We start from the raw sequence: 16574 nt of genomic DNA on the forward strand, positions 1-16574 counted from the left end.
CGATTGGCGCCACGACTCTCGCCTACTACGATTCCCATCATGCTACCCGTCACCCAGGACGCTGCGTCGGCCCTCGGCCCACTTCCGGTCGGTGACGTACTTCCGCTTTGCTGGGCGCGCGGTGGACGGTCTGAAACGCAGATCTCGGCTTCGGCTGGGGTTTCGCGGCTCCAGAGCTCAGCATGGCTTCCTCACGAGCCTCCTCCACGGTACGGATGTCAGCTCGCTCCGGCAAGAAAGCGCGAAGGGGGCTGGGAGGGTGTTCTTGGGGGTTGGGGCCGCTCGGGAACGGGCTAAGGCGGTGGAGGACTGGGGTGAAAGGCTGCGAGACTCGGTCCTGCCTTAGCGCTGCAGCGTTTTCCTGATCTCTGAGTGCTTGCCTGTGTTTTAGTTGATTTGCATCTCTCACTACAGCCCCTAACGGTAAATACCTCTTCCGACTGGTCCAAAAACGGAGCTCTGAAAGGGAGTAGTGTTGCGGCCCAGATGCATGTCTGTGTCAGACTTCTTAATTGTAATAAGGCCTTCAAACTTCATGTCCGTTGCCTTACGACTGAAAACGTTTGAAATGTGTAGGCCGGTAACTAACTTGTTCCCCCTTAATAATTGCGTTGGTTATTTGTTTTCCTTTCTTTCCCCTGGGATGAGCCGAAGCCTCGGGTGTTTCATAAAACCCAAGAAGAGATTGCCACCGAATGATGTAAACATGTGCCAAAGCAAACCTTTGATAGAAAAATTACCAAAAGTAATTCACTAGTTTTTCCAGCCTCTTCCTATCTGCAAAACTTAAGTGATTAAGAGACCCCCCTCCCCCCCCCCCCCCCCCCCCCCCCCCCGGCCAATCAGTGAAAATACCTTAACTGGTGTCCAGCTTGTCCTTTGGGGAGGAAATAGGATTGAAGCTCCATCCTTTGGGGGAAGCCTAGTGAATTGCTAAGACTGAGCCTTAAGTTAATCCAGGTCTTTGATTTAGCAGGCAACCAAAACTAAGGCACCTGATGACTTAGTTGCTCCTGTTGTGAAGAAACCACATATCTATTACGGAAGTTTGGAAGAGAAGGAGAGGGAGCGTCTGGCCAAAGGAGAGTCTGGGATTTTGGGAAAAGAAGGACTTAAAGCTGGAATTGAAGCAGGAAATATTAACATAACCTCTGGTAAGATGCAAATTGTGAGTCCCTCATTATCTTTGTTTTATAATGTCAAAAAATTCTCAATTAAATTTGCATCTTTATAAGGCCATCCTTTGCCTACTACCCCAGTTAGCAACATCCAGAGAGACTTTTTCTTAAAACCTTTTATACAGTTTTTCTCCCATTCACTTGTTAGTAATTTTACCAGGAATTTATTCAGTGTATATTGAAGTTTATTTATTTTGAGAGAGAGAATTCGAGTGGGTGGGGCCCTGTTCAGCACAGAGCCCGATGTGGGACTCAAACTCATGAACCTAAGCAGAAAGTAAACCTGAGTTGCAAGCTTAACTGACCCATACACCCCTAATAAGTATGTGTTTGGATTCAAATTGATTCCATTTGTCTTCTGAAGATCTAACATAGTTCTGGCATTGATTTGAAGCTACTGTGGTTTGTACCATTCTCTCCTTTTAGTTCTGCAGTTTTCGCTCTCAATGAAATATGTTTTAAGTCACAAAACTAATAGTTATTTTTATTTTGAAAGAAATGAAACTAGAAATGTGTGAAGTAGAAAATGTTGTAATCCTTATTAACTGGGCTTTTCAATAATTTAATAAAGCTGTAAAAATTTGTAATTTTTTTCATAAATGAAACTGTGATGTACAGATTGTTTTTATTTTTGAGAGAGAGAGTGCGTGCGTGAGCAGGGGAGGGGTCAGAGGGAAGGAGGGAGAGAAAGAATCCCAAGCAGGCTCCACACTCAGTGCGGTGCCCGACATAGGGCTTGATCCCACAACCCCGGGATCATGACCTGAGCCAAAATCAAGAGTCAGACAACTCAACCGACTTGACCACCCAGGCCCCCCCAATTTTCCTGCCTTTTAAAGCTGTGCCATTTAGTTTTTTGTGTTTGACACAATCTAATAAACTGAGAAACAGTAAACTATGAATTTATGTACTAGATTAGTTCCTAGAGGTATACACAGACTCCAATTGTAAGACATTTTTTCTCCTATTTGAAGAAGATCTGGTGATTATGCTGATATTGCCTGTTCTTTTTATAGGAGAGGTGTTTGAAATTGAAGAGCACATCAGTGAACGACAGGCTGAAGTATTAGCCGAGTTTGAGAGAAGAAAGCGAGCCCGGCAAATCAATGTTTCCACTGATGACTCAGAGGTCAAGGCTTGCCTTAGAGCTTTGGGGGAGCCCATCACACTCTTTGGAGAGGGTCCGGCTGAAAGAAGAGAAAGGTGCCCTTTCTAAATTTTTACCCTCATCTTTAATCACAAGGTTCTACTTTCCAATTTCAGTTGATATTTGTAGTAAAACTTTGATAGAACGTCTTAGGTAACGTTAATAAAATATGTTACTCAGTTGTTTTTATATAGTCTAGCCCATGATCTAAGTAGGCCAGTTTTTTACTCCATTACTAATTTTTTTTTCTAAACTATGAATAGGGTGTTAATATACGAACCCCCCTTCCCCAGTATGGAATTATGAGTTGGGTAAATATTTGTTGTCGAACTTGGAACATTTAGACAACACGCTTTCTTTGTCAGTGACATAAAACATAACGATAAGTACTTTTTGGTTATTATTGAAAGGTTATTCTTCAGATGATGTTCCTCTTGTGATTTTAAGGTCACAGAGTCTCTTAGTGACAGGCTAGTCATACACAGTTATGAGGACCTCCCTTGTCTTTCTGTCCACTGTCCCATCTCTCCCTTTCATCATTTTTTTTTTCCTGGTTTGCATGGTCTGTGCATTTAGTCACTAAACCTCTCCCATTATCTCGTGTCCATTAAATAGAACCAATAATGTTGGGCCTGTTTAAATAACAAGGGGAAAAAAAAACAACAACACTGTGTACCAACCCAGTATCTTACAAAACCAGGCTGGCTGGCCACAAGGTGGGAGGAGCAGAGAAGAGGGGGCAGCTCTGGGCAGGTAGCTGGGGGCCAAGAAGGGCTAAAGGACAGACAGAAAAGGCAGCTCCCAGATGGGAGGGGGCTGGTTGTCCTAGTGGGGGAGGGGTGCAAACGGTACTTCAGAAGAGTGGAACTTGGGGAGGGGACCAGTCAGTGCTTTCTCTACCAGAGCACAGTGTTGGAGGAGGTGCTCTGTGTCACCGCTTGCCTACCCCTGGCACTAGGAGAACTGAGCCATGAGCCCTGGGTGTGATGAGCTCCTCTGAAGCATGGATGACAGCCTGCCCCTCCCCCCCGTCCCCTTTTCCTTGAGGCCCAGCTACTCCTCACTTACTGCATTTACTTTCTTTGGGCCCTTACCCCTCATTTATTCATCAACAAACCGACCACTGCCACATTGAAGTTGCTTTTTATTAAGGTCACTAATTTATCTTTACTGAGAATAGCCCTGGTACACTGTAAGCCACTCCCTCTTTGAAACACTCCCTTTCGTAAACCAAATCCTAATTTTTCTCCTATTTCTCTGGCTAATTCTTCTAAGCCTCTTTTTTTTGCCTGCCTAACCTTTATATACTGCAGTTCTTTGTCTTGATTCTACACTCATCCTGGGTGTTGAGATCCACTCCTGTGGCATTGTTTACCACGTATATTCTGAGGACTCCCAGGTCCCTCTTTGTAGCCTAGATATTCTGTAGGTACTTCAAATTGGACATGTATAAATCAACTCATCTGTTTCCCTCCCTTCTCCTATTCTCCTTTTAAATAACATTACCATTCACAGTTTTCAGTTGCCTTACCTCCTTTGTAATCCATCAGCAAAATCTAGTCTGTTCTAGATTTGTACCCAAATCTACCTCCTCTTTTTTCTACCTTCATTGCTTTCACACCTAGATGATTGTAATAGTCCCAGACTTGTGGTATTGCTTGCTTAAAATCCAACAGTGTCTTCTTATTAAACATAGAGTAGGGGTGCTTGTGTGGCTCAGTCTGACTCTGGATTTCATCTCAGGTCATGATCCCAGAGTCATGGGATCGAGCCCTACATCAGGCTCCTGACTGAGCATGGGGCCTGCTTGAGACATTTCTCCCTCTCCCTCTCCCTCTCTCTCCCTACACTCCCTCTCTCTCCCTGCCTTTCCTTCTTCTCTCTCACTCTGTCTCACTCAAAATAAATAAACATTAAAAAAAAACAACAACAACATGGAGTAAAAAAAAAACTGTGGATCATACTCTTTATTTTTTTTTTTAATTTTATTTTTCAACGTTTATTTTTGGGACAGAGAGAGACAGAGCATGAACAGGGGAGGGGCAGAGAGAGAGGCAGACACAGAATCGGAAACAGGCTCCAGGCTCTGAGCCATCAGCCCAGAGCCTGACGCGGGGCTTGAACTCCCGGACCGCGAGATCGTGACCTGGCTGAAGTTGGACGCTTAACCGACTGCGCCACCCAGGTGCCCCAGGATCATACTCTTTAATCTTTTGTGCCTTTCTTCCCCAATTTAATAGACTTAGTAGCCTTAAGGGTCTTCCTGGAATACTCAAACTCTTTTTCTGTTTTTCCACTTAATATTTCTTTTTGCCTTTTTTTTTTTAAATGTTTGTTCACTTTTGAGAGAGAGAGACAGAGTGGGAGCAGGGAGGGGCAGAGAGAGAGGGAGACACAGAATCTGAAGCAGACTCCAGGCTCTGAGCTGTCAGCACAGAGCCCGACGTGGGGCTCGAACCCACAAACCATGAGATCAGGACCTGAGCCAAAGTTGGATGCTTAACCAACTGAGCCACCCAGGCACCCCTCCCCTCTCTTGCCTTTTAAAGCCTTTTTATTCTTTTGGTTTCAGCATAAATGCCACCTTCTCAAAGAAGACTCTTATCACCTGACCCCTTATAAAGTAAGCCCCTTCTTTATTACCTCTCATAGAATGTTACTCTCTCAATAGCATTTACAAAGGGTATACTTTTAGTGTTGTTTATCTTCCAACCAACAGCAAAGTCTTACTATGGCGACCCTTAGGTGAATGTCTCGAGTCCCTACTGCCTCTGTCTTAATTCAGACCACCATTAAGACTCCGGGGATTCCTAAATAGTAGACTGATTTCCCTGCCTTTCTTATTCCCTCTTCAGTCCATTCTCTCTACTTCCCCAGGGATCTTTCTCAAAGGTAAACCGTCTTTACCATGGCATGAGGAGCTCTTTGTGACCTGGCCCCTACTTCTGTTTGTAGCCCTAGCTTTCACCAGCCCTTTTCCGGCACTCGGTGCTCCAGCCGTACTGAACTATTTGTGATTCCAAGTTCAACATGTTTTGCTGTCTCCAGACCTTTGCATTTGTTGAACCCTCAGCTTCAGTTGTCTCATTCTTGACCTGTCGACCTTACTAATTGAGGACTCAGTGTAGGGAACACCTCTCTGAAACCATCCCTGATTTTCCCTTCAAGCCTAGGTTAGGTATTTCTTTTGTTTCCCCTCAGTGCCCAGCACTTACCACTGTCAATACTTACTATAACGTATTGTGGTTCCCTGTTACTTTCTGTCCATCTACCTTCTCCACCCCCGTTCCCAACCCCCAGGATTATGCTACTTGGAATGAAGAACTGCTACTTAGTCATTTTTGTACACTTAGCACCTCAGTGCATAATCCAGCACATTGTGGCATGGAGCAAAGGTTGGCTGTCTTCACAGACCAAGTGGTAGCAGTGTTGGGGCTTGTTGACTCTAAACTGAAAACAGTAATTGCTTATAGTCCAATTTAAGCAATCTCTAAATAAAGAAGACCGAGTGAAAGAAATCACACTGGAGGGATGCCTGGGTGGCTCATTTGGTAGAGCATGTGACTCTTGGTTCTTGGGGTCGTGAGTTCGAGTCTCACATTGGATCTAGAGATTACTAAAAAAATGAATAAACTTTAAAAAAGAAAAATCATGCTGGAAGTTTAGGCATGATATGACTCTTAACATTGCCTTAAATGGAGAGAGTAGGGCAAGCTTTCTCCCTTCTTAGATACATTTTTCCTAGCTTTATCTCAACTCCATTTAAATTCTGATCTTTTTTGTTACAGGTTGAGAAATATCCTCTCAGTGGTTGGTACTGATGCCTTAAAAAAGACCAAAAAAGATGATGAGAAATCTAAGAAGTCCAAAGAAGAGGTAAAATATGTCTTTGGCGTCACAGTAATAAAATGAAGGAAATGAGGGGTTAGTTCTCTCATTTTCTGTTTTCAGGGTTTGCTTTGCTAGAGGGAAGGGAAGTTTTGAGGATTCTACCATTCAGGAATAGTTGTTGACCATAGTTTGTGGTTCCTGTGTGGGTATAAATGAAGGTAGGTAGGTTTCAACACATGGAAAAAATCATAGCATTCCTAGTGTAACTTCTAACAAGGAACCGGAAGCCATCCAATAAGAGTTCATAAAAACACAGTAGAGGGGCACCTGGCTGGTTCAGTCGGTGGAGCATATGACTCTTGATCTCAGGTTTGTGAGTTCAAGCCCCACATTGGGCATGGAGCCTACTTTAAAACACACACGCAGTAAAAAGCACACACACCTGATTTCATCCTATGACTGAACTAATTCACCTTTTTTCTAGACAGTTACAATAGAGAACTGACAGCTATGAGGAGCAGGAATGCTTCAGACTTAACATTTCTGCTCTTAATTTAAATTTCAGTATCAACAAACCTGGTACCATGAAGGACCAAACAGCCTGAAGGTTGCTAGACTGTGGATTGCTAATTATTCGCTGCCAAGGTACAGAGAGCCTCTAGAAGGAGAAAGAAGCATATTTTTTCTTGTTTTCTCTTAAGCAGTGATGATCTGTTTTATAAAGACTGGTGGTTCTTAAATGAAACTGATGGTTGGAATACTTGTGTGGACCTTTGTTTCCAGTCTGTCTGTTCACAGTAATGTTTCTGTGTCACAGGGCAATGAAACGCTTAGAAGAGGCCCGTCTCCATAAAGAGATTCCAGAGACAACGAGGACCTCCCAGATGCAAGAGCTGCACAAATCTCTCCGGGTAAGATGCTCTCAGTGATTGTCTAATATATTAAGGGCTCTTAACTACACATTAGATTTCCTACTTCGGCCTGCCTCTTGGAAGGTACAGGCAACTGTGGCAGTTAAGGTGGCAGGAACCTGCTGTAATTAGGACTTAACAGAGGCCTGTGGGTCTACACTTCAGTTCCCCTTGAATATGTCAAAGCTGTACTTTAGCTCTCTCTATGGTTTTCCTGGGTGTGTTGAGCTGACCCAGAAACTAGTGATACTGCTAGTGTAAAAGACAGCATGTGAGTTCCAGGTGAGCCTTAACTCCATTCGTTAACATAAGTATCTCCTAACAACAAAAGTGTAAAAGAATCTTGTGGGGGTGGGAGGGTGACTAAAACCAGAAAGTTGTTTTTTTTGTGGAAAAACCAAAAAACTCTTGGATCAGCCTATTAATGATGACTGTTTGTCTTTTTTTTTTTTTTTTTTTTTAAGTCTTTGAATAATTTCTGCAGTCAGATTGGGGATGATCGGCCTATCTCCTACTGCCACTTTAGTCCTAATTCCAAAATGCTGGCCACAGCTTGTTGGTAAGTCCCATTTTACCGTGATATTTTTTCCTAAATGGAGGATAGGTTCGGGGGGGTGGGGGGTCAGCCTTTTTCTTAGGTGCTCATTTCTGTGTCCTTTTCCTCTGCTTCTCATGATCGTACCAAACTAGAGATGCCAGTACTTTCCCCTTATATTACACAAGATAGTCTGGGTATAATACTTCTGCCTGTTCACAAGGGACACCAGAGATCCATGACACGTCAGTCATCCTCTTGATGCTAGCATTTTGGAGCAGATAAATAGTGGATTTATAGACTGACCAGTATCCACACCTCAGTATAGCTTTTCTTTTTAAGTTAGATAGCCCAGGCAAGGTACTCTGTAAGCTTCAGTTGCCTCATGTGTAAAGGAGGATGAGATAACGTTGTAAACCATTTTACCTTAATAGTGCGCCTTATGTGGTAAGGACTCAGTAAACACGAATTACTGTTTGTTGTTGTTGTTTTCTAGTTATTGCCACATATGCAGAAAGCCCTTAGGATGTGATAATTTTGTTGTTCTAGTTAGTGATTCAGTTATTTTCCTGGGACATGGCCATCAAGTGAGAAGAGAAACTTCCTTACTTTGCATGCACAGGAACTACTTGACTAGATAGAAATTGAGCCTGCTTCAGGAGAAAGCAAAGGACCTACACAAATCCCCCCGCCTCTCCAAGCCTCCGCTACCTTCCTTAGAAGTAGAAATGATCGTTCCCACATTATGTACCTCACAGGTCTATTATAAGGATCACTGAGATGATAGGAATAAAAGTAATTTGTTGGAAATTTTCTGAAATAAAGTCTTTTTAAAAAATTTTAGGGACTTTGTAAGTAGTAAAGTGCTCTTCATATTTAAGGAGTTAGTATGATTATTAATATTACTGTTGGATAGTTTAATTTGTCCTATTTTTCCTCACCGATCACTCTAGACGTTGAGGAGAATAGCTTGTGCTATATTAACTACAGTCCTGTAGAGGCCTCGGGTTGCGTGAGACGTGCATATAGCTTTCTTCTGTAAACCATCAAACGATAAGCTTTCTTTTTCTGTGTGCCACTGTAAAGTTTTTTGGGGGTGAGAAGAGATTGTGCTTTAGGAATGTTACCAAGGTACCTTTTCCTTCCCAGACCAACCCTGGCTGAGATGCTTTCCTTTGTATTTGATAGGAGTGGGCTTTGCAAGCTCTGGTCTGTTCCCGATTGCAACCTCCTTCACACTCTCCGAGGTGAGTTAGAATCTTGTTTATATGTCACTTGTTTTCCCAGCGTGAACCCTCTTCAGACAGTGAAACTAATACTCTGCCTGACACTCAGACCCAGTGCACACAAGATTAATTTTTGATTTGAATTGACAGGGTTTGGTTTTCTCTGACCACAAGGTGGGAACATAATGACCTTATACACAAACCACTATTCTCTTGTGTACAACCCCACTCTGGCATTGTACAGTCTCTAGACCAAATAAATAAAGGTTGTTTGTGTTTTGCACCTTTTTTATTTTAAGTTTATTTATTTTGAGAGAGAGTCAGTGTGAGGGTGAGGGAGCAGAGAGAATCTGAAGCAGGCTTTGCATTGTCAGCATGGAGCCCGATATGGGGCTCGAACTCAGGAAACCCTGAGATCATGACCTGAGCTGAAATCAAGAGTTGGACACTTGACCGACTGAGCCACCCAGGTGCCCCTTTGTTTTGCTTTTTTTAATGTAATTTAAATGTTTTGTTTTAAGTTTATCTTTTATTTTGAGAAAGAGCATGAGTGGGGGAAGGGCAGAGAGGGAGGAAGACAGAATCCCAAGCAGACTCCACTCTGCCAGTGCAGAGCCCAGAACAGGGTTCAAACTCAACTGAGATCATGACCTGAGCTGAAACCAAGAGTCAGACGCTCAACCAACTGAGCCACCCAGGCACCCTTGTAATTTAAATATTGATTTAAGTTAAAACAGTTTTTTTTTTAATAGTTGAGTAGTCACTTTACTACTCTTATCTGTCCACATGTTCTCCAATACTTGTCTGTGTTACTCATCATAGTCTGTTTTCACACATAAATTATAAGGAGTAGGGACCCGCTTCTGGGAAGGGAGGGGAATAAATTAAAAAAAAAAAAAACGAGTGGGGACCCTTTAACTTTCATCTCTTACACCCCTTCAGGCCATAACACAAACGTAGGAGCAATTGTATTCCATCCAAAATCCACTGTCTCCTTGGACCAGAAAGATGTCAATCTGGCGTCTTGTGCTGCTGATGGTTCTGTGAAGCTTTGGAGCCTTGACAGGTAAATATTACTGTTCTGTCGATACTGCAGTCACTAAGGTAAATAATTGCTTGGTTGGTCCTTGGGACCTGAAAACCTGGCATTTAACTCCAGAGATGATCTTGAGAGTCCAGGGAGCTTGGTGTGAATGTGGAATGTAGGATTTCTTTCTTAGACCTGTTCTCACCAAAGGAGTTGGGTCCGGTTTTTCTTATTTGTTAACTTTGGACCTCGATTTTTGCCTCTAACATAGTGGCCATTGTTTTCCCACTCCAGTTATTCTGGAAAGATATATTTGCACCTCCTATGCAATACATTGACATTGGAGAAATGCACCATTTGGTAGATTGACTAAAGATAATATTCTTGGCAGCACATTGGTTCCTAGCAGATGGGCACAGGGGAGAGGAAAGTGAAGTTCTGTCTGACAGTCTTGCCAAGGAACTGATGTCTCCTCCCAACCGCTTCCTCCTTTGCCTAGCCTGTATTCTCCCGTTATAACAGTTGATGTTGTTGTTGTTTTTAACATGTTTATGATGGTTGTATTCCAAAAAATTCTTGAAAGCACTTTGCTGGCTAAAAGAAATCTGAATTCAGTTGCTTAGTTGTTTTTTTTTTTTCTTTGGGAAAGCACATGAGACTTTAATTCCAGGTTTCTGTAGAGGGCTAATTAGTTTCTCCATCCTTTGCCAGATAGGGTCTGTCTTCTGAGCAGAGCAAGTTTTAATTGGCTTCATATCACTTAGCAATATTTGTTCCCCTAGGGCTTTGATTAGCTCTATGTATGCACATTGACAAAGTTCCCTTTTTAATTGCCCTCCTTAGGGTTTGTGTTTATTTCCTTTCACTGGTGTTTCAGAACTTTTTTTCTGTGATTACTGGGGAGGAGAATTTAATGGTTACCAAAACGAAACTAAGCGTCTATTTAGGAGTTCCTTTTTTCATGTGGATCCTTCAACAAGCTAAAGTTTGAGGAAAATTTATCTGTAATCCACTTGCACCAAAACTGTTTGATTTCTGTAGCTTCATATCTCTATCAAAGTATGTTTTCTTTCTAGAATCTTAACACTCCTTTGGTGTAAGGAGACTATTTTGCTTGTCAGGCTGAATTATCTTTTATTTTTCTCTAATCGTAAATGAGAACAGCATTAAGAGTTGATTATCGGGGCACCTGGGTGGCTCAGTTGGTTGGGCATCTGACTTAAGCTCAGGTCACGATTTCAAAGTTCGTGAGTTGCAGCCCTGCATCAGGCTCTCTGCCCCTCCTCTTTCACTGTGTCTCTCTCTCAAAAACAAATAAACATTTAAAAATTAAAGAGTTGATTATCACAGTGAATTGAGATATAGAAAGATAGATAGTTGTTTATCGAAATACTTTGGGCAGTTTTGCCTTGTAAGCACATGAAATAGTCCCAAATCTTTTAAAACTTGGGAAAGTAACATAAATTGTTCCTTAAATTAAAAAAAAAAAAAAAAAAAAAGGCCCTGCATTTTTAATAAACTATGAGTTTAGTTACATAGTCTCTTAAATCATACAGAATGGGTACATTGGTCACAACAGTTAACAAATTCAATGAACATTTATGACTGTAAAATAGCTCACTCACTTGTATTTGTTTCTTTTTCAGTGATGAACCAGTGGCAGATATTGAAGGCCATACAGTACGTGTGGCCCGTGTAATGTGGCATCCATCAGGACGTTTCTTGGGCACCACTTGGTAAGCCATCCTGTTCTGTTCATACAGGCCCATGGCATGTTGTTAACCTTTACAACTAACTGCCAAGTAAATTTTAAGAACAGAAATCTTCAAGTAGGATTTTCTTGGACTGCAATGACTCAAAATCTGAAAAGTGTTATAAAGTTATTGCCGAGTGTATTTGCTTTTATTTTTTTCTTTAGTTTTTTTTTTTTTTAATGTTTGTTTATTTTAGAGACATAGCAGGAGCAGGGTAGGGGCAGAGAGAGAGAGAGAGACCCCGAACCCTAAGTGGGCTTCAGGCTCTGAGCTGTCAGCACAGAGCCTGACACAGGGCTCAAACCCATAAACCTCAAGATCATGACCTGAGCCGAAGTTGGGTGCTTAACCAACTGAGCCACCCAGGTGCCCCCAAGTGTATTTGCTTTTAAATTGCAGTTAATCAGAAATTTCAGTCACTAATTGCCAGAAAACTAGAACTTTCACTTTTTTTCTTTTTTAAGGGAGTCGGGGAGGGGCAGAGAGAATCTAAAGCAGGCTCCATGCTCATCGTGGAGCCTGATGCGGGGTCCAATCCCATGACCCTGGCGTCATGACCTGAGCCAAAATCGAGTTGGACGCTCAACCAGCTGAGCCATTTAGGTGCCCCATATTCTCTTTACCAATGTTTTGTTTTGTTTCTGCCACACGTTGTATTGTAATCTCTCTGCTTACAAATCAGTCTCCCTTTCTGGAGTACCTGGCTGGCTCAGGCAGTAGAACATGTGACTCTTGATCTCTGATTTATAAGTTCAAGGCCCATGTTGGGTGCAAAGATTACTTAAAAATAAAATCTTTAGAGCCGTCTAGGTGGCTTAGTCGGTTAAGCATCCGACTTCAGCTCAGGTCATGATGTCACAGTTTGTGAGCCCTGCGTCGGGCTCTGTGCTGGCAGCTCCGAGCCTGGAGCCTGCTTTGGATTCTGTGTCTCCTCCCTCTCTCTCTGCCTCTCTCTGGCTTGTGCACACAAGCACTCTCTGTCTCTAAAATAAACATTAAAATTTTTTTCAAAAAAAAAAATAAAATCTTTGTTAAAAGAGTGCAAATTGGTTTCCTTTTCTGGTTCTGTAAGTTCATTGAGGGCAGAATGTGTTAAAGAACTTTTTAATTGAGATGTAATTTACATGTAATAGAATGGACTTATTTTCATGCACTCATGTAACCCACATTCCTTTTAATAGAATATTTCCATCACCCTAGAAAATTCCTTCATGTCCCTTCCCAATGGACTCCCCCTTCCAGAGCAACCACTGATCTGATTTCTATCGCTGTAAATTAATTCTGTCTGTTCATACTTTATGAATTCGTTTGTGGCTGGCTTTTAGTCAGTATAATGTTTTTAAGATTCATTTATGTTGCATGTTTCCTTTTTTTTTTTTAATTTTTTTTTTTAATGTTTATTTATTTTTGAAAGAGAGACAGAGACCAGAGACAGCATTAATAGGGGACAGGCAGAGAGAGGGAGACACAGAATCTGAAGCAGGCTCCAGGCTCTGAGCTGCCAGCACAGAGCCCAATGCAGGGCTCGAACCCACAAACTGCTAGATCATGACCTGAGCTGAAGTCGGATGCTTAACCGACTGAGCCATCCAGCTGCCCCAGAAGTTTCTTTTTATTGCTGAGGAGTATTCAGTTGTGTGACTCTGCCATAGTTTACTTATCCCTTGTCTTACTGAAGGACATTTGGGCTTTTTCCAGGTTTGGATCACTCAGAATAAAGGTGTCATGAACATTCTCATATAGTGCTTTATACGAACATGTTTTTGTTGTTTAAGGTGTTTTTCGTTTTTTGCTTTTTACGTTTGTTTAAGTAATCTCTACCCCAACGTGGGTCTTGAACTCATGACCCTGAGACTGAGTCACATGCTCCACCAGCTGAGCCATCTAGGTGCCCCTCTAGTTGCATCTATTAAAGGGACTTTGTTTTCCCTATTGAAATGGTTTTAGTGGTCTCATTTGAATATCTTTGACCAAAAATGTGTAGGTCTCTTCCTATACTTTCTCATCTGTTGCATTGATCTATTTGCTTATTGTTCTTTGTCTCCCCAGCATCAGCTGAAGGCCCAACAAATAGTCAGTGAGTAAAAAAACTTAAACAGTTGAACTGAGAAAGAAAGAAGGCAACGGCCTTTGCTGGGCCATTCTTAGGAAATTGTATTCTTAAAATAGCCACTGAAGTAAGTTACTAGGAAGTCCATGGTTTCCCAGTTAGCACTCAAGACAGATATGCTTAGTCATTGAGGTATTGTTTATACCAGAAAAGAATTTCTTGTTAATACGGTTGTACAAGTAGTTTCAGAAGCATAATTTAAGTTACAAGTGTTTATAACACATTGTAGGAACTGAGTATCTGCTAGTTAATTTCTAATTAATTTTTTTTGTAGCTATGACCGCTCATGGCGCTTATGGGATTTAGAGGCTCAAGAGGAGATCCTACATCAGGAAGGCCACAGCATGGGCGTGTATGACATCGCCTTCCATCAGGATGGCTCTTTGGCTGGCACTGGGTAAGCCCTCTTCCACATAGCCAGGGGCAGCTCAGTGGTTCGCCTCTAATGTATGCTTGCTTCCACGGAGAAATGGATTCAGATTGTTCATCTATAAATTCTTTTGTCAGGGGACTGGATGCATTTGGTCGTGTTTGGGACCTGCGTACAGGACGGTGTATCATGTTTCTAGAAGGCCACCTGAAGGAAATCTATGGAATAAATTTCTCCCCCAATGGGTAAAATAAACTCATTGAATGACGGGTGGGAAGGGTTATTGGTCAGAATGTATCTTTGTTTCTGACTTCGATACTACACCTGATCCACAGCTACCACATTGCAACCGGCAGCGGTGACAACACCTGCAAAGTGTGGGACCTCCGGCAGCGGCGCTGTGTCTATACCATCCCCGCCCATCAGAACTTAGTGACCGGTGTCAAGTTTGAGCGTAAGTTTTCCTCCCGGTTTGCCCGTTCACAAGACAGGCAGATTGTACTTCACGGAATGCGGCTAGGCTTTGGCTTCACTCGGAAGTGTGACAGGAGAGGATTTAGCCTCTGGTGAAGAAGGAGCAAATTCTAATTTCCTTCGCCGTAGCGTATTTTCAGACACCGCTCTGGCACAGCTTGCTTCTTATTTCAGGAAGTAAAGAAGACTTTCATAAATGCTTTGAGTCATTTTTGTTTTCCATGAAAGTTGTAAGCACTGAATCCTTAATATTACTGTGAACAGATTGTCAGGGAAAAAGCCAGAAGAACTTAATAATGTTACTTGTTTCCCTAAGTCTGCTTGTAGTCCCTTTTTCCTGGAGGCCTTATAGGAGTGTAGATGAGAATGTTGGACTTCTCCAAATGGGGAAATCCCTTCTTTTTCAAAATCATGTGTTGTAGCAGATTTTTGTGCTTTTATTTTCTTTGCTCTTTTGATATGTGAATTCCTCAAGCAGCTCCCCTTTTCTCTTAAAGCTATCCATGGGAATTTCTTGCTCACTGGTGCTTACGACAACACAGCCAAGATCTGGACACACCCAGGCTGGTCCCCACTGAAGACTTTGGCTGGCCATGAAGGCAAAGTGATGGGCCTAGACATTTCTTCCGATGGGCAGCTCATAGCCACTTGCTCTTATGACAGGACCTTCAAGCTCTGGATGGCTGAATAGGCAGGACCGTGGAAAAAGGACTCTAACCTCAAGCTCTCCCTTAAGAACCATTTTCAAAAGAAAGGGATTGATATTTTTTGTCCTATCACGTTTTTTGCCAGTTATCGTGTGTAGACCCTCTAAAGAATTGGATCTCCGGGCCTCCCTCCACTCCAGGTAGGCAGCCAAGTCTCTGGGTGTTGATGAGCCCATTTCATAGTTGAAATTTTAATTTTCATCTTCAAGCCCTGCCATGGACTGCGTAGACATTGTTTTTGTTAAATCTTTTGTTTGAATGCCTTGTTGCCTCCTTCACAGCACTCAGGATTGTGACTGGCTCCATTTTTAATTTTGAAACTTGGCTTTCCATTACATGGTACATGCTTCAGGACTACATGTGACCCACAGAGCAAGGTGGCTGGCCTGTAGTCTGGAAGCCCTCAACTTAAGAGGCACTTCTCACCACACACCGGTTAACCAATGCCTGACAGTGGGAACCTTTCCTCTGCCTTGAGAAGGGAGATGAAGAGGTAGACCACAGCTGTGCTCAGAGCGATGCAGCAAAGAAGATTTTACCTCTTCCTGTTGAGTTCAAATGGGATGCTCACTGCAACAGGAAGCTCAGAACTGAACATTGGCCCTGTCAGAAAATATCCTCCATTTTGCTCTGAAGTTCGGCATCCTTCATGTCAGCCCAAAGCTAGGCCATCGTGTCAAGATGCAGTGAAACTTGTAGGACACAAACGTGAAGTCTGTGTCGTGCCACCTCCTCTGTGTTGGTTAGAGGACGCACCCTGTGTGTCCAGGTGACTGGAAAAAACCCAGTGGACATTCCTGAACATAAACCTTTTCTTTTTTTTTCTTTATTACACACTTGCTACAGAGTAAAATTCTGTCATAAAAACTGTCCTTTAAAAACTTACTTTGTATCGTTAAGCATTTTCTGAATCGCAGCCATCGGTCCATAGAAGCCCCCCCCCCCTTTTTTTGTTGTTGTTTTTGGTTTGAGATACAACGGATGATATTAAATATGGCTTATTCCAGTTCCAGTCTCCTTATAGTTTTTCGTAGAGACTGTTGGACTGTGGGCCAGACTAACGGCGAGGCGTGTCTGGACTCTGTCATTCGTGCTCCTTGGTCCTGCAGTGGTACCTTCACCTCTGTCCATCCCAGATGTCCGGCCACTGAGCACTGGGAGGACACAGTCCATTCTCACAAAATACAGGAATTGGGAAGAAGAAAGGCATTTGAGAAGGGCTTCTATGATGGCTTTTCCTTAAATGTTGAAAACACTTTCATTTGCAGTTCCAGAGAGCTTGACAGTGGCTTTGTCTAACTCTC

The 16574-nt window shown here is 42.5% G+C and overlaps 1 protein-coding gene across 4 annotated transcripts; it reads left to right on the forward strand.

The window, feature by feature from the left end:
* The first annotated feature begins 31 nt into the window (after window positions 1–31).
* Window positions 32–16155, forward strand: PRPF4 (pre-mRNA processing factor 4). Of its 4 annotated transcripts, none has more exons than XM_019816360.3 (14): window positions 32–209; window positions 974–1154; window positions 2195–2381; window positions 6114–6201; window positions 6722–6801; window positions 6974–7067; window positions 7532–7626; window positions 8791–8849; window positions 9771–9894; window positions 11502–11591; window positions 13994–14116; window positions 14227–14334; window positions 14425–14543; window positions 15061–16155. In XM_019816360.3, exons 1-14 carry the CDS (start codon window positions 183–185, stop codon window positions 15252–15254), a joined length of 1569 nt encoding a protein of 522 aa, XP_019671919.1. In that variant the 5' UTR covers window positions 32–182; the 3' UTR covers window positions 15255–16155. The 4 variants fall into 4 exon arrangements, with proteins under 4 accessions (XP_019671919.1, XP_003995814.1, XP_044899185.1 ...); XM_003995765.5 differs by having other exon boundaries at window positions 977–1154; XM_045043250.1 differs by lacking the exon at window positions 32–209 and adding an exon at window positions 300–745.
* The last annotated feature ends 419 nt before the right edge of the window (window positions 16156–16574 follow it).

This window comes from Felis catus, chromosome D4, assembly GCF_018350175.1.
Source record: "Felis catus isolate Fca126 chromosome D4, F.catus_Fca126_mat1.0, whole genome shotgun sequence".
In the NCBI taxonomy this organism is placed as follows: Eukaryota; Metazoa; Chordata; class Mammalia; order Carnivora; family Felidae; genus Felis; species Felis catus.